This window comes from Accipiter gentilis, chromosome 12 (genome assembly GCF_929443795.1).
Source record: "Accipiter gentilis chromosome 12, bAccGen1.1, whole genome shotgun sequence".
In the NCBI taxonomy this organism is placed as follows: domain Eukaryota; kingdom Metazoa; phylum Chordata; class Aves; order Accipitriformes; family Accipitridae; genus Astur; species Astur gentilis.
In genome coordinates, this window is record NC_064891.1 from 32,436,973 (window position 1) to 32,459,003 (window position 22,031).

The 22,031-nt window shown below is 40.1% G+C and overlaps 1 protein-coding gene and 1 long non-coding RNA gene across 2 annotated transcripts in view; one reads left to right on the forward strand and one right to left on the reverse strand.

Annotated features, from left to right (window-relative positions):
• COL25A1 (collagen type XXV alpha 1 chain) overlaps positions 1-10,618 on the forward strand; it is a 317,940-nt gene extending 307,322 nt beyond the window's left edge. Inside the window, exons 37-40 of the mRNA XM_049815415.1 lie at positions 443-469; positions 1,222-1,284; positions 6,924-7,010; positions 9,871-10,618. Of these exons, the coding sequence (XP_049671372.1) occupies positions 443-469; positions 1,222-1,284; positions 6,924-7,010; positions 9,871-10,110 (417 nt within the window). The 3' untranslated portion in view covers positions 10,111-10,618. The remainder of the gene's footprint in view (positions 1-442; positions 470-1,221; positions 1,285-6,923; positions 7,011-9,870) is intronic.
• Positions 10,619-10,668: 50 nt separating this feature from the next.
• On the reverse strand, positions 10,669-21,313 carry LOC126044968 (uncharacterized). The gene is made up of 4 exons (XR_007507851.1): positions 21,122-21,313; positions 17,606-17,831; positions 16,700-16,785; positions 10,669-15,401 (listed from the first exon to the last, which is right to left on the reverse strand). It is a non-coding gene; the product is annotated as an uncharacterized LOC126044968 (long non-coding RNA).
• Between the last annotated feature and the right edge of the window lie 718 nt (positions 21,314-22,031).

Consider the following 22,031-nt stretch of genomic DNA (forward strand, 5'->3'; position numbering starts at 1 on the left):
GTTTAATTGGATCCATTTAATTGGATCAGGAGTCAATGACTAGAGACAGTTTTCGGGCTCCGTGGAATGTTACATTAGCTTGCAGTGCATGTTTATCTGAGGGTCACTTTTGTGAGTTAAATTAAAAAAAATAATCCAATTTCTGTTTCCCCTTCCTGTGAACTAAAAATGAAAAATGATAGGCTTTCTGTATTTTTAGCTTGCTCCTGGAATCTGCGTACAAATGTAATTTTACAGTCAAGCAAAATTTTACAGTCAAGTTATCAGTCCCTGGAAATGTTAAACACTGACAGAAAAGTCCTTCACTAACGGCGATGCTGTGTGTACAGCCTTAGCAACATGGGGTACCACTGCACAGAGGGATCGCAGAAGTCGGGCATCCAGGCGGCCGATGGTATCACAGCTTAGGGACACTAATGTAGTTTATATGGTTCTTTGGCAGGGCAAAGATGGCGAGCCTGGCCTTGATGTAAGTAATATGTATGACCAATACACTCTTAATGGTAGGTAAGCGTCTTTCTAGAAATAGCTTACTGAGTGTTATACCTTTGTTTCCTTTTAGTGTGCATGCAGTACATACAGAGAGTGTGTGAAATGCTGCATTTGCTCGCTCTCTATGATAAAGAGGACAAAGACTATGCAATATATGGCCCTTATCGACAGACCCCATCAGATATAGTGCTTAGTAATACAAGTAGTTGGTCCTTTGGAACTCAATAGGCTGAAAAACTGTGCTTGGTAAGAAAATATTCAGACTTGTGACTCAGCTGTAGAAGCACAAGGAGTCACTAACATCTGGTTAAGTAAATTTATCCTAATTAAAGAGAATAATTCCATAACCTGTAAGGGATACATTTCAAAATAAAGGCTCTTTCTTCGGCATACTACAAAGACTTACTGAAAGCCTTTTCCTCCAGTCCTACACTGAAACCTCTAACTTGGAGGAGTCTTTTCCAGAATGTACATATGCTATATAGCATGGACTATTGCCATTTTGAGTGATATGATTTCTTTCCGTTGCTGGCAAAATGACTCTACCAAACACTAAGACTTAACTTGTCTCACAGGCTTTTGTGTGCATGCGTGTGTGCACACGTAACACACATATACATACAAAGCATGTAGTGAAATCATCTCTTTTTATGTTTTCCAAGAGTATTTGAAAGCTTAACCTGCATGTGACTAAAAGTCGACCTATCTTTGTCCGTTTTGTTTTTATAGGGTTTCCCTGGTCCTCGAGGAGAAAAGGGTGATATAGGAGAAAAGGGAGAAAAGGTGACCACAGTGTTATTAACTGTTGCTTGATTCCTCAGCCTAGTCAGTTCTGCTGTCTTTATGCTATAAATTGTCCCATTAAAACTTATCTTTGTTTCTACTGTGTGCCAAAAGGCAGGTCACAGATACATGCTAAGCAAAATCATGAAAACCCACAAAAATTTAGCCACAGAACTAGTAATATCAACATGTCCTAAAGCACAGCTTGTTTTCAGGCTCATTTTCTCCAATCCATCCTACACTTGCTGAAAATCCTTGTCAGCCTGAAATTTTTAATGCAGACTTCACTGAAAAGTGTCATTGTGGTAGTAATTTTATACTGAAGACCCCAGCTCTGTTCCTTGGCAGTATTTGCAGTATAACTGTTGATTCTAGTGTACCATGCCTGTACACACTACCTGTCCCACACCAAATGGATAAGAACGGGAACTGTTTCAATTTTTATTTTTGGCAATGTGTCTTATTTACAATTAAGTGGATTTAAATTGAATCATATATTCAACCGTTCTGGTAAACCAGCTAGACAGTGAAGTTAACAGAAACAGCCTAACTTCATTTTCAACTGTCCAGACGCAGTGACTTGGAAATATGTTTAGTAAAAAGCAATTTAGGACTAAAATGCACGCAGAGAAAGCTCATGAGCAAATCTATCGTATTTCTAATCAACACAGAACCCAGTTACTAAAACTGCTGAATTAGCACTCACAGCAAGCCACTTTATATCAAAGTCCATACACAGAGCAGGTCATTTTTCTAGTTCAGATTTTTGCCTAGCTAACATGTACAGGGTTATACCAGGTCCGCGTCCCATCACGGTTTCTTAAACAAGAAGCAGGGTTAAAAAGTCACCATGGCTGTTTGAATTCACCTCCTTTTCTTGATACTGTCAGGCAAAACAGTTCCCAATGCATTGGTAAGGGTACTAAGAAATGTATCCTTCCCTTCTGTCCCTTGTTATACTGCTTATTTTGAGCTCAGAGATCACTGGTAAGGCACTGATTTGGCAGAACAATTGTTGCTTAAGCAGGTGCTCTATGAATATTATAAAGGCAGGGTCTGACCTGGCAGAGTAATCGCAATGAATGGCGAGCTCATGCTTGCTGTGAAAGACTACAGGTCTGTCTGTCACAAGAGAACAGCTTTTCTTTTTGAGAGCAGTTATCTGTAGAAAGGTGTAGCTGATAACTGCCAGCTCTGATAGATGACTGGCAAAATGGCCAGCCTGTGCTAAGGGGGAGTTACAGTAGGTGCCAGATGGAATGAGCTTAACAGTATGTTCTCGTACTGGGAGGCATTAGAAGGGCTGTGTCCAGAAGATTAAAATAAGGTATTACCCCTCTTTAATCAATCCTGGTGAGGTTGCTTGAATACTGCAGACGGTATTTCGATCCTCCCAGTTCACGAAAAACCTGAGAAATTTGAGAGGAAGAAGGCTACCAAGCTGGCAGGGGCCTGGGGCATACGCAACCAAAAGAAGAGGTGAAAGGAGGTGGACTGGCTTAGTCTGACAAACAGGAGGCCAAACTACTTGAACGGGAGATACAAAGATGATGGAGCAAAACTATTCTAGGTAACGGCAAATGGGAAAAGACAGGACCACAAGCTGCTCCTGGGGGGTTCAGAGTGGCTATTAGGAAAACCTTGTTCGCTAGAAGGGCGGCACGGCACTGGGACAGTTTACCCAGAGAGGTAGCCGAACCCATGGAGGACTGCAGGACCTGGTCTGGTCTGACCTGATCTAGGGTCAGGAATCGTCCTGCTCAGGCTGGGAGGTTAGACTAGGCGACCTCCAGAAGTCTTTTCCAACCAGACCTTGCGAGTCTGTGTTTCCATGTACAGCTAGAGATAGGCAGACAAAATACAGGAAGAAAAGCTGGAAAGCTGGTAAAACAGTTGATTTCTATAAATATGATATCATGTGAAAATGGAACAGCTGAGATCCTTGCCCTCAGGATGTAAAAATATTTTAATGTCCCAGAGTCCAGCATGCTGCTTTTGGGGTATTAGTTCATTACTCCCAGAGACTGACTAAATAGCTCAAACACAGGACCTCCAGGTGCAAGAGGGCGAGGGAATTCTGTGTGGCCACAAGGCACGGTCAGGCCCTTTTTGGAGTTCAGTTGCGATTCAAGCTTCCTGTAGAGCCTTGTTCTCTTGGGCTGCAGGACAGGCAGTCTAGTCCTTCATCCCCCTAAAAATTCGGCAACAGGCAAAACCTGTTTCTTGAGGAGAATGCATGGGATAAAGTACTTAGCAAGTCTGACAGCTATTTCATAAACCATGTTATCGTACGGGCTTTCAGATTAAGAGGACTGCCAGGAAGTCTGTAGAGTAAAAATGAAGATGGAATCTCTGCCTTAAAAATTCTCGGAATATTCAAAGAAAATTAGAAGGCAAAGGAAGGTCTTTCTTGGTGAAAAATCGGGGAAGATATAGTTGAGATCTCCATGAAACAGACTTCTGTTGCACAGTTTTGACACATTTTTTCCAGAAACGAGGGAATATTTGTATCTTGCAAGTAAACTGGTTTCACCAAAACCACCCTAGCTGCATCAATAGTTCCTTTGCCAAATGGAAGGCTGACTCTCAAAAGACACAATGTAATGCAATTAATAGAAGCTTTCATTATAACAAATTTTCTCTGCTCTGATGTTTTTCCATAAGTAAATTACTAATTATCTATGACCAAATTGGTGTAACAGCACCCATTTCAATAGAGATAAAGCAGTTTACAAGTTGAGCATCCAGCTCATCATTTCTTGGGTTTTAAATATTCCCTACAGTATTGGCTGTTAGATTGACATCACAGAAGTTGAGAATAGCGAGTTTCTAGTTAAGAAACTTAATTCAAATTGCATTGCAAAAATATATATAATTACATTCTATTGAGAACCAGTGACGCTTGGTTTTTTCACAGACACGCTACAATAGGCAGGGAATAAATCTTTACTTCTTCAGTATGAGATGAGTACTAGACTGATGATCTTTATTTTAGCCTGTCAGTAGTTCTGCTACAGTGAAAGCAAGTCAGTGTTTGCATTGTAATGTCTGCTTAACTTGGCTGTAAAAATAATTTTTAAAACTGTTCTAGCTGTAATTACTCATAAAATTATAGTCCAGGAGCACTCAGCACAAAAAAATAGGAATAACCTTTAACAAAAGGTAGAGATTGTGTTGTGGGGAGAGGGAGGGAAGGGGGGCCCTGATCCCAAATGCGCAGTTGTGTCTCTTGTTATAAATATTGACAGAGGAGTATGACGTATCACAACAGTGGCTGGAAAGGCCACTGGTTTTCCGCCTGGGGGAAAAAGGACCATCCTTTTCCCCCTACACTCTGCATTGATGAAAATCTGAGCATGTGAGGATTGGAGATTGTTCCAACCATAACGGTGTTACAGAAGTGCCACAACTTTGTATTTCTCTAGGCACTGAGGAAGGGCAGGAAGGAATTTTTTTTTAATCTTCATCAGCTGTAGATTCTCCATATCTTCTGTGGAACTCTATAGTTCAGACTAAAGAGGTGAAGATTAAGAGACAAGAACTCAGTCTGTGGAAAAAGTAGTAAAGTACTCAGAAAATCCAGACTATTATCTGCTCAGATGACTGCTGCATTGGTTTGAATAAGATCATGGGTTTGCCCTGCAAAGCTGGAAGTTTAAATAGTTATCTTATGACTTGTAACACAAGTTAAAGAAATATGAGTCCTAAAGATATAGAAAAGAGTCAGAAACCAAACTGTTCTGTCTATTTTCAGAATCATTTTTGGAGTATGTCCACGCTCTGTGCTTGCATACACTCACAGCAAATATATTGGTGTTACAATTGAGCACAAATAACATGAGATTTGACCCTGACACTGTTGGGCTTCTGTGCTACTCTGTCATGTTTGTAGGTTTCAGATGAAAACTTAGCTAATTTACAGTTCCTGACTCGTGGGGGTTGTTTTACATCACAATCTTATAATTTGGTAAAGAAGGGTAACGTTTGGGTTGCTGTTTTCCTAATATTGTCCTGCGACTTTTTGGCACACAGAAAAGATAGACAAGAAACTTTGTTCCAATTGTGTCATGAATGCAGTATGTTTTGTTCATGGAAAAGATATTTTCATTTGAAAGTGTCTAGTATGCTATGATATTAAATGAATAATGTGCTTTCCTTCCTTTTTAAAATATGATATAGCTAATTATTTTTTAACTGTGTAAAAATGGTTTTTCTCTCTTGTTAATGGATTAAGTCTTTCTGTACTGGTGTGGAACTAGTTAAATGTCTATTTACTATGCTTCACCAAAATCCATCTGTCTTTCCAAAGGGGCATTCCTTCCTTCTCCTTCTACCTTCATTCCTTACAATTCCTCTGTCTTTTTTACCCTTTTCCTCACAAATTAAATCCTCCCAATAGCCACAACCTCGCTTGCTGGTTCTCCAATGTCATACTAATTTTCCTATGACTATTTTTCCCATTTCTTTGTGATATTCCTGATTTACTCATCCTTCCTATCCCATTTTTTACAATCCTAGTCCAATTTGTTTCATTTTTTTTAACAGAACCTTTTTTGATTTTTGTGAAATTGAGAGCAAACCTGAAACTCATTTACCATTGTGATCAACTGGTGTGAAATCAATTATAAAATGAACGCTCTAAAGATCTTATACTGCTTGAAGGTGAGGTCATCTTTGCAGGTAGCGTTGTTGAGGGGAGTCAACTCATTTCCCTGAGTAATGAAAGCATTGGAAGTTTTACATTTAAAAAGAAAACTCTTTGTGAAATCAAAGGACTGAATTTCAGTCAAATAAGATGAAACATTGCCTGCAGTAGAGAACATTTAAATGTTGGAATATTTAAATAAAGAATCTAATTATCATTTGTGACTACTTTATGATACCAAGACATTATGAAATCATTGAAAGTGTTACAGCACCTCTCCATCAAGCAGTTCGAATGTTTTGATTCCTGTAACAGGGTTTGAAATGGTCGTGTTGTATTTGGAGTGACAGGAGTGCACCCTCAGTGATGTCTGTGGGTGAGAATAGGAATTGTCCCAAACTCTTAGCAGAGTGCAAAGGGTCACTTCAGCAAAGGATGCTCCAGGCCAAGATCACCCTTGCCGTGACACCATGGAGGTCAATAGAATTTAGCTAGAGACCAGCTGTCCCTGCGAAGCATCCGTGCCACAGGTCTTTTTTAGAAAGACTATGCCGATGTACTCTGCTCTTGCAAAGTTACTTCGGACTAGTGACAAATCTTCTAGGGAAGCTGATAAATTCAGCTTAGTGTGCATGTGCACTTCAGTACTATCACTTAGAACAAATAGGAGACCTCTTATTTTGGACTGTGGATTGGGGGGATTTGCAGATTTGCCTCTCTCTCAAGAAATCAATGATTTCAAGCTGTGTTCTAGGATTCAAAACTTTCATAATATTGATATGAAATACCAACACAAACTAATACCGACTGATTGCAGTTCTTGCTTGTGATCATATAATTTATTTTTCCACATAATGCACCATCCAAACCAGAACACAGTGGTAAGTGTCCTTTCAGCTCTCCATTGGCTTAAAAAGAAAAACCCAAACTTTTAAACCAATCTTTCTTTAATTTTTTTTCCAAAAGAATGAAACTTGTTTTATCCAAACCATTGTATCCACAGGGGGAAAAGGGAAAGAAAGGCAAAAAGGGGCCTAAAGGGGAGAAAGGAGAACAGGGTGCTCCTGGATTAGATGCACCTTGCCCATTGGTACGTCTCACTTGTGTATTGGACAATCGATCGTCCTGCTGTAGACTGATGGAATAAGAAATGAGGGGAGAGGAACAAGCACCAGCTACTCTGTCACCTGTTACCCTTTATTAATGCAGCCTTATCTCAAGTTCTGGCAAATTCTGGAGCAGACTTTGTCAACCTCCTAATTTGGTTTAAAGCACCAGACTTAGGACCTTCAGGCTAAATTTGTGGGGTTTGTTGGTGTTTGGTTTAATTAATTTCTGCCAAACATGTTGGAAAGGAACCAAATTTGGGATGTGCAGAGTCAGTGCCCCACGGGTTAAAATCGCACCACGGCTGTCAGCTTGCTCCTCTTTCCTCTCTGTTGTTATTTGTTCGCTCCAGCTAAGTCAATACTGAAGGCATTTCCTTGACAGTAACATTGCAAGTTAATCTTTACAAACAGGGATTCCGTGGAATTAAGGGGGAAAAAGGGGAGCCAGGCCAGCCTGGCCTGGATGGGCTGGATGCCCCTTGCCAATTGGTACAGTATTTCTCTTTCCTACCAACCCTGCATGCGGTTCCTTTGTTTGTAGTCAGCCATTCTCAATGTAAAGCAATGTTTTTCTGAGCTGACTTTACATTATTCACATAACGCATGCATGTGCATGAATGAACCAGCTGCTTCACTAATCATAACCGCAATGAGAGAACACACATTTTTGTTGACACCTCAAACCTAACTCTCAGCAGTTTGTTCCCACATCACATGGCAATTTATAAGTTTGTGTCCTTCCTACATTTTCCCTGAGAATCGTCACTTTGTTATTTTCCTCACAAAATACCCATTGCCTTACTCACCCTGAACGCAAGTCTTTCTAGAAATCCAGCACTACGTCCACTTCTAATCAAGTCTGATGACTTTTGCCTGCACTGGCTCAGTTCGTCACCCTAGCCTGTCCCAGAGCTACTCTGCACCCTGGACTTCCTTTCAGATCCATGCAGTCTTAGGTGCATGTTTTCAGGATTTGGCCAAAATGAGAGTCATGTGCAGAATGATGTAAATATTCTTTCTAAAAATCAAGTCATAGGTTTCCAGTAAGCCAAGCTGGAGCCTAATCTCCCAGACCTTACACAAGTAATATTTTTGGTGTCTGGCCTGTTCATCAAATAGTATTCAAACAGATCTGGAAATTAAAAGCTTACCTGAAGTTTGTAAGAGGATAACGGTCTGCAGCCCAAACCCTCACTGTCTTTGTTATTTAACGTCTTCAATTTAATGGTCTTACCCTTGGAACTTACCTTCCTGGAATACACACAACACTCCCCACCCTATGTTAGCATGAATTCAAGTTCCCACCTATACTAAAATGCTACTTGTTGACCCTCTCCCTTGTACCAATCTGGCAACAGTTCTTTTTATTTAACAGCAAAGTAAGTTTAAATTCTTTTCCATTTACAAAAAGAAGGAAAAAAAAAAAAAGAACAGTACATACACATTTCCTCTTAAAGATACAAGGAAGATTTTCTTTTTAATTGTTCGCAGAAAAATTTGATCTGCATGTTCTGATATTGTTTGGTGGTTAAGCACGGTTCTCTAAGATGAATGTTAAATTAAGTAGATTTTATTTCAACTATAGCGCTTCTAATTTGAAGTCAATGGATTTTAATCTTAAATACATAGTCCATTAAGATTATTCCATAGTCCATTTTGTTTGCTTCCAATTAATGGTAACCATATCTCATATTTTGTTGGGGATAATCAAGCATGCTTTTGTAATTTAAAAATGTTTCTCTGTTTCTGTATTATCATTTATATCTGGAGATTCACTAACAAACAAAGGATGAAAAATATTCTGTTTATAGGTAATTACTAGAATAAGCTGCTAAGCAAACAGCACTTTCTTGCTTTAGGCAGCAAGCCGTTCCCATCAGATTACATGCAAGCACGTTCAAAAATTCTAATTAACCACTATCTTCACATGTCAATTCACATAATAAGTGTTGTTATTCTATATTCTAACAAATGTCAAGGCCTGATCTTTTTTTCTGCTCATTTATAGTCTCGTTACATGATACGTGCTCCTAATTCTGAGCATGTAACTCTCTGGATAAGCCCTGTATAGCCATGTAAGTTAGAATTAGTTCCATGAAAACCAGTATGACTGTGGTCAAAACTTGGCTCTGATCTTAGTGGATGCCTGGAGATATATGAAAGTAGGGTGATGACAGAAAAGAAACGAAGTGACTTTCACTAACATAAGAAATTAGATGGCCATATTGTCTAAGCGATAAAATAGTCAGTGCTGCTGTACTGCCCTGTTCCCACCACTGACGTTTTCTTCCACTGTGTCACTTGAGGTATGTTCAGGCCTTAAGGTTTTGCGGCTTCATTCAAAAGCTAAGAATGAAAGTGAACAGAAAAGATCCTATTCAAATTTGAGTCTTGCTACCTTATCATTGGGTTAACTTTGTCCTAGGGGCCAATACCCTCCAGATAAAAGTGATAATGTTTTTTTGCTCATTGAACTTGTACATTCAGCTACAGATTGTTGTGAATAACAGATTATATTTAAAATATATGCAGCCTGACCTCTAACAGCAATAAGAAACTGATGAAGATGTTCTAATGATTTAAGGAAAACCAAATCTTTATGGCAGAGAGGTGCACGTATGTATTTACAGTGTAAACCTTCTCTCCTTTGGCTTTTCCTTCACCTTGAGAACAAGAGAGGAAATAAGTTAGGAACTGGTAGCTACTTATTAGATAAAAAGTCAGAGCTGCTTCAGCTGTTCTAACAGATATTGATGGAATATCTATCCTATCAAACTTAACAATGTTCTTTTTATCTTTTTTTTTTTTTTTTTTGTCCTTCCCCCCCTCCTCTCGAAACAGGGTCCCGATGGATTACCAATGCCTGGCTGTTGGCAAAAGGTAGGATGGGCAGAGCTTTTTCTTTTCAGGGGCAGTACGTCCTTGGCACATAGAAAAGCCTGTCACAGTCATACTGAACAGTATCAGGATATACTTCAGAGCCTCTTAGACAGATGTATGCAGCAATGCAAAATAAGACCTCTGCATGGCAGTAGTGGGTGTGACGAGGTTGTAATACATGTAGAAGTAATAACTCATTGAGGCAGTATTGTAGGAACAGTTGGCATTAGACTTCTGGAAAGTCCAAGACTTTTCTCTTTCATATGAAGATTCACACATCCTTTGGTTTCTGCACATGATCACTGCTTCCCATTCTTTATAAAAGCTCATGGATATGGCATTTCTATCAAATATTTATATTGATCTATTACGATATTATTTTTCTGGGATACCTAGAAGAACAGTGCATCCTGCCTTCCTCTTTGCCTTACCTTTCTATTCCTCAGTACATTCTCCTGGTTGTTATGTTGTATGCTAATGTTAACTAGCAACATCATTTTAGCAAAGATTTAACCTACACAGTGCTAGATTTTAAAACACAGCATTCAAAATAATGTAGGTGGAGGGATACTGGCATATAATACATTAGGAAGCATAAAGCATAAGTGAAATCCTGGGTGCATTTATCTCTGAAGAATAGATGGTGCTGAGGAATAACTATCCACATTTGCAACTCTGCCATATCTATGTATTTGGAATAGAAATCTGAAATACTGATTTACTAATTTGATTAATCTGTATCTCTTTTTGTCTCTGCAGTGATGAATCTAACCTTACAAGCATGAAGTTGTGTATATAGTGCTCCACTTTTTGTATTTATAGCTGAAAACTGAAAATTCGATTTTACAAGTCTGAGATATGTTTACATGTAGCTGCTTCTACTTGTTTGCAATAGTCCATTTGTACATCTTTTTTTCACTTACACCTGCAGTTAGATGATAGATAACTGCAGGGTAAACCTGCAAAGATTCTCTCTCTAACGAGAGAGAGATCTCAATACAACGATCAAAAATAGAAATCTGATTATTTCTGTAAATTCTTATATTTTGGCTTGTGGACCTGCATGGACAACGAGTGCCATGAACTAGTTTACAAGAAATTGTGACCAAATAAGAGCAAAATGCTATCAAATGTACTGTACCAGTTGCTGTTGGAGTTTACTGACTTGGCTTCCATGTCTATCTTAAACATTTCACTGATTCATGCCACCATATCTGCTTGTACGGACTAAAAGCATGAGTTTGTGTGCCAAACCTGCTTGTTGTGTGATCATGTCACGTGCTAAATGGCTGCTCATGGTGACCTTTGATTCCAGCTTCTGAATCATTTCCTTTTGTCATCTCAAGGGAGTCACACCATGGCTTATTGCTAAAAAGAGATAAACCAGAGGAGGATAGAAAGAGGCCTTGAATTTTTGGGGAACAGAGTTCCAGCTGCAGGTGGATGGCTTCCAGTCTTGCGGGTCACCTGGCCCCTTTGATCAAAGAGGGTCCCGCCTGTTAATCAGCATCGGTTTGCCTTGCACTGCTCACGGTCGTGAAGACATTCACGATAGGCCCTGTCGAGTCCTTAATCAAGAAGGAAAGAAGTTTGGAGAAGAAACCAGACTTCTCTGTGGGTTGTTTGAAGAGGTTACAGAGGTGCTGCAGGGATCATTTGATGGCAGACACCGCCTGAGACCAGAAGCTTCTCAACCTTACTCAAGGATGGACAGAGTATGTGCTCTGCGTCTTGTATTTTGGGACTGCTGGAGGAAAAAGCATTCTTGAGGCGGGGATGAATCGGAACATCCTCTGGAGGAGGAGGATAATGGAACTGACCAGAGACATATGTACCATGGTGTGGTTTTCAGGTGATTCAGTTTAAATTACACAAAACTAGCTGAACTTCGCTGCAGAATTTTGGAAGCTATGGTGAATTTTATTGTTTCCTTTTCCCGTAACTGTTGCCATAAAGGATGCATTTCAATAATCTATTCAACATTTGTGATGATGGCATTGAAGAAAATGCTTCAAGCCATGTGTTCATCTTGTTTCAGTATTAACAGTTTTTATTTCAGAGTCTTTGAAGCCTTTAAGTCTAAAAAAGAGTTTATTTTTGTGTTTCACAGACTGCTTTATTCATCTTGTTCTTTTTCTGCTGTTACAGTGACCTTAGTGGACATTATTACTCAAAAAACATTGGAGAGAAACAAGTCTGTGTGATTACCACTGCATACTTGTCATCACACTACACTGTTAAAGGTGTCGATATTTCTCCATTTCTGTTCAGATGACTAGCTTTCTAGAGAAAGATTGGCAAAGTTTTGCTTCTCCACTTTTTTTATTGCTATAAATACTTAATTTGTGCACATTTGTAGTTTTTGCCACAAGGTTTTTTTTCCAGTTTTGAGTCTTCATATGGTGCACTGTAGTTAGTTTGAGAGACCAGTTTATGAGAACTGGTGCCATATTTGGCAGATGGAAATTCTTTTTATATCACTTCCGTTCCTAGTGTATAGCAGGAGGATCACAAACTTTTTTTAGTTACTTTTCTGAGAGTTGTCTTTCATATGTAGACCAAAACTAACGTTGAGGAAGGCAGCCTGTCTCCATCCATGTGCGGGCACCTTGCCCTTCTTGGAATGCACGTTCTTCCTTGCTCCATCATTTCTAAATTGCGTGAAGATGGGGACCTGCTGTGGTTGCACTTTTCATATTGCTTCACAATCTCAGATCAATGGAAATGCCACTATAATGCAACCTTTCACTTTGCTAAATCTTTGTTGTCATTTTGGTATATCAGAGACAAAAACAGCTTTGCACTGGGGAAAATCTTCCACAGATTTTTTTAAACTAAAAATTAATATAGTGGCATCCATCTAGTAGTACCTTACAAATAAAAACAAAATTCCGACACTATATAGATACATATACTGAATATACATATTCTTACTGCTCAGTTCCATCTTTTCAATAGTAAGAAATAAACAAATGTTCAGAGGTATGAGGAAAAAAGTTTTTCTGTGCTTAAATTTTCAGAGATGCAAGTATTAACCTCTTTGAATAATCATGATTACAGTAGTAAAAGCCTTCACATGGAATAGACTGAATATAAAGTGTTAATAATCAGAGTGCTACAGCGGTAATGTGAATGAGGGACTTCCCAGAAAGGGGACAAGAGCAGCACCATGTAAGCCCTCTGTCTTGCCAGTTTTAGTCTGCCTGTTTAAGAAGCACTATCATCTCAAAAAACAACAGGCTGAGGAGCAAGCTGCCGAACTAACAGAAGAATCTTTCATGCCTATGTCCTGACTTGGTACATTTGGCTAGGTACATTATAGATGTGAAGACTGGAAGTTGAGTGTTTTTATAAAATACTGGCAATCGCACAGTAAGACGAAATATTTTTTAAATCTCCCTCAGAGTATTCAAAGGCAAAATCAAGTAGAATGTTTACTATCTGGCTAGACGTTTTAGCAATTCCATATTGAGAGTGGCCACAAACAACTCATTTAAGAAATAGCAACAAGTTAAAGAGCTATTAAATGCATGCTGTCATTAGCACTTTCATATTTTTTAGATTTGTATGTCTATATTTTTAAACTGTCCTCACAGCATCCATGTCTGTCCTCATATGCATCAATAAAGCTAGCAGAACCTTGGTTCATGATTTCTTCATTCAGGAAATAATTATAGACACTACTGTTAAGCATTAGTCAAAACTCAATTCTCCTTTAACTCCCTGACACCGAGACCCTGCTGAAGAAAGACTTAAGCACCTTTATTCACTTTCTTTTCTGTCTTGTAAATTTCTTTATTTAACTCCCACCAGGTAGGAATACTTTTTTTTTCCCAAATAATCTTACTTAACTTTTTTAAGCTTCTCTATTGTTCAGTATCATGAAAGGTTCATTCCCTTTCAATGACCATGGGTGAACAGCAGATAAACAATTTAATTTGACAGGCTAAACTACAGTTATAGATTTGACTTTAATATTTGCATCTCAAAGATTGACTTGAAATGAAAACTAACAGTATCTAGAAAAGGTGCATGTTCAGTACAAGAAAAAAAGAATTGTGTTTAATATTTCATCAAGAAAAGCACCCTGTGAAGACTTGCAACATGTTTATTTTGTTTAAAAAGCAACTATTTTTGGTGCTAGTATATCTTTTTTCTTTTGATGGCAAAGCTACAGTTTGAACCACCTGCGTGTTGTTGTATCTTTTAGTAGCATTCCTCCAAATAGATATGATTTGTTTTGTTTAGTTTGTGACAGGAACAGTAGTTCCTCTACCAGTCTTTTCAGTTGTAGAAATGTGTAGTGGTATTAGTCTACACAGTTTCTATATTCCCTGACTTTTTCAGGTATGATGAATTCTTGTTTCTTTGAGAGTTTTCAGTATTTGTTTCATACCAAGTTTTGTAATCATCTGTTACTCCAGTGTATTATAACCACACTGTGCAGAAGTCCTGCTACAGAAGCAGCAAGTCTTTTAAGCACTGTATGGAATATGTCTGACATACATGGTCCTTGTCTTCATATTCATAGATTAGCTATGGAGAATCTTTCTTTCAGGATGCTTTGGACACCTTTTTATTTTTTCCCGAGGTAAAGCATGAAATGTTAATTCATGGAACAACGATACAATGTATTTTTTTGATTTATATTTTTATTTATTGCCGATTTTGATGTCACGTTCTGATAGTGTAGCAAGGCAGAATGACACTCTTCATCCAGCTGCTTATATATTCTTCTAGTCTACCATGTAAGTAGTATGAATGAGTTTCAGAATGATCAAATCCATATACGTCCACGTGTGTAAAGTACAGTTTAAAAAGGGATAATTCTTAAGATTCATGTACAGCGTGGAAAGTCAGCATTGGCTGCACTGAGCGTTACGCTCGTGGAAGAGTGCACGTCGGCATCAGTTACTCAGTTACGCCAGCAGAAGAGACGATGCAACCCTAAATGAGACGAGCAGACCTTTGGTCCTTGTGGGAAGGTGGCGCTGCGTAAGGCTGGGGGCTGCGTCAGGAGATGTTGGTTCGGATCCTGGATCCCGCTGGGATTTAGAAAGAGCCGACCCACTGACTGCCGCAGAACCGGGATTGTATAAACCTGGGCTCAGCCGTGCAAGGCTCTTCCCTTGGCTGTGCCTCCCTTTCCCCAGCAATGAAATGGGGAGAGTGATGCATCCTTCCCTTGCAAAGCCCTCTGAGACGTGCAGAAGGAAGGACGCAGGTATTGTGCTTAGTAACAAGGGGATTATTACCAACTTCAACAGTGGGGTTTTGCCTAAATCAGGACCACTTTGGTGAGTAAGAACTGCAGGGATACTCCCGGTCTATTGAATGTGATGAAGATGTTCAAGGCATGCAGAAGTTGACCTTTCCTTTCAAGTTTCCTAATCCCTGCTGCTTGACCATCTTAAATTACATTTTTAAATCTCTGTAGTTTACCTAATGAGAGACCTAAATTTTCACACTGGAGTCACACAAAACACGAGCATCTGCAAAGATAGTGGTCAAAAGAAAGTAGGTTTTAGTCATTGCAAAAAATGATTCAGTTTCAGTGACCAGAATTAAAACCAACACCTGATTTTTTTTATTTTATTTTTTTTTTCTTTCTGCAACTTGCTTTTATGAATCTGAATGTTGCTGTAATGTACAAATGAAGGTTTTCTTGCACCCTCTGTTATTGAAATATTTTACATGGTGGTTGGATTCATTAAATGCTGTTAGAAACAAGTGCCTGCCACCATCATTTCTGACAGAATTTGAAAAAGATACTCCACAAAACAAGTGGAGCTTGTATTTAAAAAAAGGATTTGGAGTGTTGTTTTCGTTTCATTTTGTTTTTAAATGCATCCAATTATCAATGCTGCTTGGAAATTGAATTTTCTTTGGAAAACAGGGGGCCTTAACTTAACCTGGGACCGTTAGTGTTTTACTTGTTTCTATTTAAAAAAGAAATTGTATGAATTTCCCAGATACCATTGGTACTTGCACACTTCTCTGAAGTATTATGAAGAGTTGGGTTGGTGGAAGAATGTTTTACATATTGTTAACATATATGTGGATATTCTTATATTATTGTACATGTTTGGGAAAATATCACACAACTTTAAAAATGTTACTAAGATGTATGTATCTGACTTTTTCCTTTGGAAAATATTATATATTTTTATTTGTATTTTTTACTTTTTTAAGTTCATCTATATGTGCCGTTATTTTTGTATTCCAAATGGTCTCATAAACGCAGTAGAAGAGATAAAAATACAAAGAAAAGTAATTTGGCAAGGATTACAATGCTCCGGGGGGAAAAACACATGGGTCAGTATCATGTTATCAATAGTAGAAGTATTTTGAGCGTCTTAGTACTGTAAATATGTCATGAGACCTCTTTTGATGAGTAGCGTAAAGAATTGCAAGGTTTTAATCACCCATTTTAATTTGTTATTAATTACCACTTTCTTGTGGCCTCTGGTCCTGACTTAATTGAACCCTATCAAACAGCATGCTTTTGTTTTTATTATTAAAATTTCTCCTTGTTTTTCAGTTGAATACTGTTTTGTTTTCTTTCAGTTTTGTACTTCGCGTTTTGTTTCTTGCTTGTGAGAAGTTGATCTTCAGAATTATTTTTACACTATTTATGATTTATTTTCATAATGTAAAAAGTGTGTAATTATTAAAATATTAATCCAACCATTAGTGCTGATTTTGCATAGTTATAAAGTCCTTAACGTTGGTGCAAAAAATTGTTCTAGTCTGTCTGGATTGGAAAAAGTGTGTGCTGCATCGTGCCAACCTGTAGTTTGAAATCTAGTGCAGGTCCTATCGGTCAGCATTCACATTCACACAAAAATCAGGGCCTTTGCAACATGTTCCATTTTCCTACAGCATGCAATAAAAAAAACCCACCTCAGCCTTCCTATTCTTAATGTGTCTTTTCCCTTCAAAGCCAAGTTCTCTTCTAAACAGGCAGCACAGGCTATGGGCATCCACAAAAGTAAGGAAGGAGGAAACTTTCCTGCAAACCTTAGAGCCTTTCCTCGCTCTGGAAAAGCTGCAAGGATCTGTGTATTAACCAGAAGTTGAAACTATTGCTTAGGCAAGTCCCCAGGCATCGTAGGATCCAAAGAAATAAAGCTGAAAATCACCGATCTCCCCTTTCTATAATACTGAAGGTGAAAAATAAACCTGAACTGCTGAGAAATAAAGGTGTACACAGGCATGAGTCATGCCTGTGTCATGAGTAACAGTGCAAGCTAGAAAATGTGAAGGGCTGTATTACCGCAAGTCCAGTTTGTTCAGAAAAGATGGAGCATAATAATTATTCTGAAATGGTACGTCTTCGAGCACCCTGGTCTAAGACAACACATTTTTGCAGGAGTCTCCTTGAACAAAGGACTTTTTTTGAAAAATAAAACATTGGGCATCAGCTGTAATCTCTTCATAGCGTTATTTAAAGGTCTGGGGTTTTTAAATCCCCAAAGATTTCAGACAAACAAAACGCTCCCCATTGTTTCCCCTTCCTTCACCTCAAAAATGTAGTCACTGTAGGCTAAAAGAGAATGAGCACCGTGGGAGTTTGACCTCTACTTTTAACTCTTGGTAATCTCCACAAATGTCCGTTAATCTTATCTAGCTCTGTTTTAGACTCTTGGGGGGAACTAAAAATAGATTTGCTCCCTTTCCCAGATGAGGTACTTACAGCTTAACGTGCTCAGCCTCCCTGAGGAAGCGCCTGGCGATGCCGAGAGCAGACCTGCTCCGCCGTGCGGCCCCGAGGGCTGCGAGCACCGCGGCAGCACCAGCCCGGCAGTCCTGACCCGGGCCAAGTCCTCGCTTTTGCCGCGGTCACTCTCGACCTTTCCTTCCTTCCAGCTTTCTCCTTTCGTAGAGGAGGGAAGGCAGGTCTAGGTGCCGGTGCAACTGTCCTGCCAAGAAACAAACACAAAGTACATTCTGGACAGTTGCTGCTTTTTTCCCTCGCGGTGGCGTAGCTACTCTGATGTTGGCCAAGTCACCATATGCACTATGCCGGCAGTCCACGTATTTTTGGTAGTGTCATTACCAGTACGGTAACAACCAGTGGACTCTGGCTGCTGCTAGAGGTAGCTGTCCGTGGGTGGGAATTCCCATTCAGTCCTTTTACTGCCTCCCTGTTACTTTTCAGTATTGCGCTCCCTCTGAACTCTAATTTCAGCTGACCGGTACCCTATGGCCTTCACATCCTACCATACTTACGGGACGCAGCTTTCCTCTGGCATTCCTTCCTATCCAGGTACCACCTCCAAAATTTTGTGACGTGCCAAAGCGCACGCAGAGCTGCAATGTGAAATGCCTGCCCTTTTCCCTCTCATTTGTATTTTTTTTTTAAATGGAGCTCTTCATTAAATACTTAAAGGCCATTATTGACATCACTGCTTTGTGGACCTACTAAACCTGCTAATCCCTACCCATTTGTAATAAGGACACTACAGAAGTCAACAAAATGCAACAGAAGTGGCTTTTTATATCCTCATCTCACACAGCTTCACCTAACCTAGGGGTTCAATTATAATAACCACACACAAAGAAATGTTTAAAAACAAAAAGAACAAAACAAAACAAGGACGTGACAAAGCATTCATTTTTCAGCAAGTAGTAACAACTGCACTTAAATAAATATTAAAAGCAAACAAACAAGGGAATGCCAAAACATTTAAGTCAAGTTCCTGCAAGCAGTCTTTCTGTCTTCCCAGGGTTACTAATTTGTCTTGTGTTGGCTTCTGCTAATTTCCAGACAGAGTACTCATAGGGCATTGGCCTCTCCCTTCTCCTGGCTGCAGTAAAAAAATACGGTGGTTTTGGATTCTTGCTCAAAACTCAGAGCTTGGATGCTCCATATATATGTATGTATATATACGTCTATCTGAACATATATATAAATATATGCATATATATATGCATGTGCACAAATATATATACGCATAACCTGAAGTGTTCAGGAAAACACTGTACATAAACCTCGTCAGACAGAGATCACAGTCTTCTAGTATAGTTGTACTCAAGCTGCTTTAGTTTGTCTCAGATCAAAGGTGGACACAGCTCCTGTCGCATCAACCAAGATGCAGGTTTTTCATGTGCTTACGCTAAGACAGAATGTTCAGTAACTAATAAATATCCTGATTATTTTTGTATGTGCAGGTTATGGCTTGACTAATTTTTTCCAAGTGCCCACACTTAACCTGAGCAGTCATGAGCTCTCACTGGCATCACCTTTGGCTGGCTGCTCCCTCCTGGAGCTACCAAGTACCTGGCTAGTTTTTGCAAGCTTTTAGGAGCTCTCTTCTCTTTGGCATATTAAGATCGCTGTGAGGTAATTGATTCTGGCTCAGATAAAACTGGTAAAACCAAATATGGCCAAAAAAAAAAAAAAAAAAAATCTAAAGTATCAACTCTCATTATTGTATGAATTAGCTTGTGTCAGAAAGATGTGTATAGTACAAATTCGCCATTTAAAAATCTGGAACTGCAACCACCACTGGCACATTCAGCACTGAAATGTTTCTCAACAATAATTATCCAGGACCCAGCAAGCATGCAAATGGCTCTGGAAAGCAATGCTGCCATGAAGCTCTGTAAGTAACACAATCTTGCTCTTTTCTGCTTTACCCTTGGCCTATTTATACCTAATTAACACACCCTGCGCTCCACTGACTCAGGGGCCTGCTGGCCTGATCACTGCATCAACTCGCAGGCAAGTCCATTCCCCTTTCAGAGTAAGTGCCAAGCAGCTGGCTGTCCCTGAGAAGGTGCAGATGGGTATGGTTTGTCTGTCTTTTTACCCTTCTGTGCTGAAACATCAGCCCAGATCATTTTCCACTGGCCATCTGTAATGGGTCTGCTTCTCAGGATGCACTAGCAGTACATTGTTTTTCAGAAGTACTGTAACTCCTTAAACAGTTAAATGGGGAGATGAAGCCACCTTACTTGGATACTTTGAATAGCTCTAAAAAATATTTACCCCTTTTCATCATTCATACAGGAAACCAGGCTGCTGGTTGCTGATACCCTGCCAGGACAAAGCCCTTAAACAAGTGTGGGAAAAAAACATCAATTAGAATGTTCAGAAAGCAAACAGAGCAGGATGGAGAAAACAGTATGTGTTTGGGTTTTTTAAACAAAACAAAAGTATTTTAAAAAAAACACCACTGTTTTATACCATGGACAAATAGCTGCTACTATTTACTCCACAGCATTATGAGGGCAAGTGGAAGGAGTGGGAGAGGTCTAAAAAAGCCAAGTGACAAGGTGCTGGAAAGCCCTGTGTTTCGTGCAGGGTATCTCTCCGCTAATCAGGGAGGAGAGACCTCCTCTGCTCTACACATGAGACTTGGCAGGCTTGCTCCTGCTGATAATATCAAAAGAGCGTGCAAGAACTATGAGCCAAGAGGGAGGGATAAGTTCTTCATTGTTAAGCCTCTTTCCATGGCTATGAAAGAACAGAGAAGCAACACCCCCTCCCCTTCTGACAAGCTACTTCACCTACCACTCTGAGCTTTCCTGATGAAGTTTAATATTGCTTAAAGCAATTACTAATCTAGCTGTGAACAAACTTTCTTTTGCTGAACCTGGAACAAAAAGTCCCGATACAAGCAGGGCTGGCTGCCGACGCATGCTTGTAAAGGAGTAGAAGCACAGTAGCTTGCATATCCCTTAAATCTGTTTGTGGTCCAGGGTTTCTGTGCGACCAAGACTGGGCAGGTCAGCATAAACAGCTGAGATTTTCCACTGTTAGCGTTCCCAGCGGCCCCGGAGGAGGGACAAGGCAGTGCTCGGCACTGACAGAGGGCAGGCAGCAGCCAAGTGCAGGAGAACCATCTCTCCTGAAATGCCTTCAGACTCACAGACTGGCATGGTGCCATCCACTGCCTGGGCTCTAGCCTTTCTTTACCTTACTGTTACAAAGGGATTGTGATTAGGTCTAGTATATAACGTGTACAACTCGAACGACGTCTACCCTATGCTAAATATCGTTCCCCAGCTTTCAGAGATGTGGGCAAAACGGAAAAGCATTGCAGGCAGCATTCCTGACAGGCTCTATCCTAGGCTCGACTTGGATGTCAGCAGGTCTAAATGCCTGCTCTCTTCTCGAGACCCATCACTGAATCTCATCGCCGCCTGTACAATACTGCCCCAGCTGACGGCTTTGACAACTCCCTCAGATCTTTTAAGCCCATACCTTCTTCTGCCTGGACAAGTCACTGAAGACAGGCAGCTGCTGTCTCTGCTGGGGTATAGAGGTGCAGCTGCTGGTGCCTCCTACCACTTCTGCTACATGGCTGTTTTGTTGGTTGGTGAGGCCAGGTTTCCAATGGAGCACGAACGCAGGAATGTGAAAGATGCGGAGCTTCAAAATTAAAACTGTCTGAAGAAGCTGCGTAGGAAGAGAAACGCTTGACTAGAGAAGCAGAAAGGTAGCTTACTGGCAGAGATATTAAAAAAAATGTAAAAATCAGGAGGTGCGTTTCTTCCATCTGCAAAATTTGGGATGACTTGCTGGATGCTGATCTAGAAAAGACAAGTATCATCAGCACAGGAAATTGCGTGGCTTTGCATATGCTCTCTGAAAACTCTTCCAAACGTAGCGCTGCAGGTGGCACAGATGAGCTACAGATGGGGTGGCAGAGAAGTAGGCGCAGCTTTGCTGCTGCCTGCCCACGCAGCTCAAGGAGCGGCCTCCAGACGAGGAGAGGGTGAACCCGCGGCAGGGAGAAGGTAAAGCTGAGGCGCTCCACCACCACCTTCGCTGTTGTGAAACGCCATGCCTCTTGATGTGAATTCTGCCTTTCTTCCCCGTGAAATCGTCCCCTCTTTTTTCTTACGGGCTTTGACTTCCAGTGGGATGGTAACCACGGAGAAATGCCACATTTGAGCAAATCGCTTCCACGCTGGCGCTGTGGTTAGAAAGAGATCATAGGACCAGTTACACTTGGGTCTTGGCCGGACTGAAAAGGACGAACCAGGGCTAGACCCCTCTTCTACTCGCATGATAAAACCACAGCTCCTTCTTACGAATTCACCCCTCTTTACCACAAACACAGACGCTGGCTTTGATGGACGTACACAAGTACGTCCCTCAGCCCACGCTC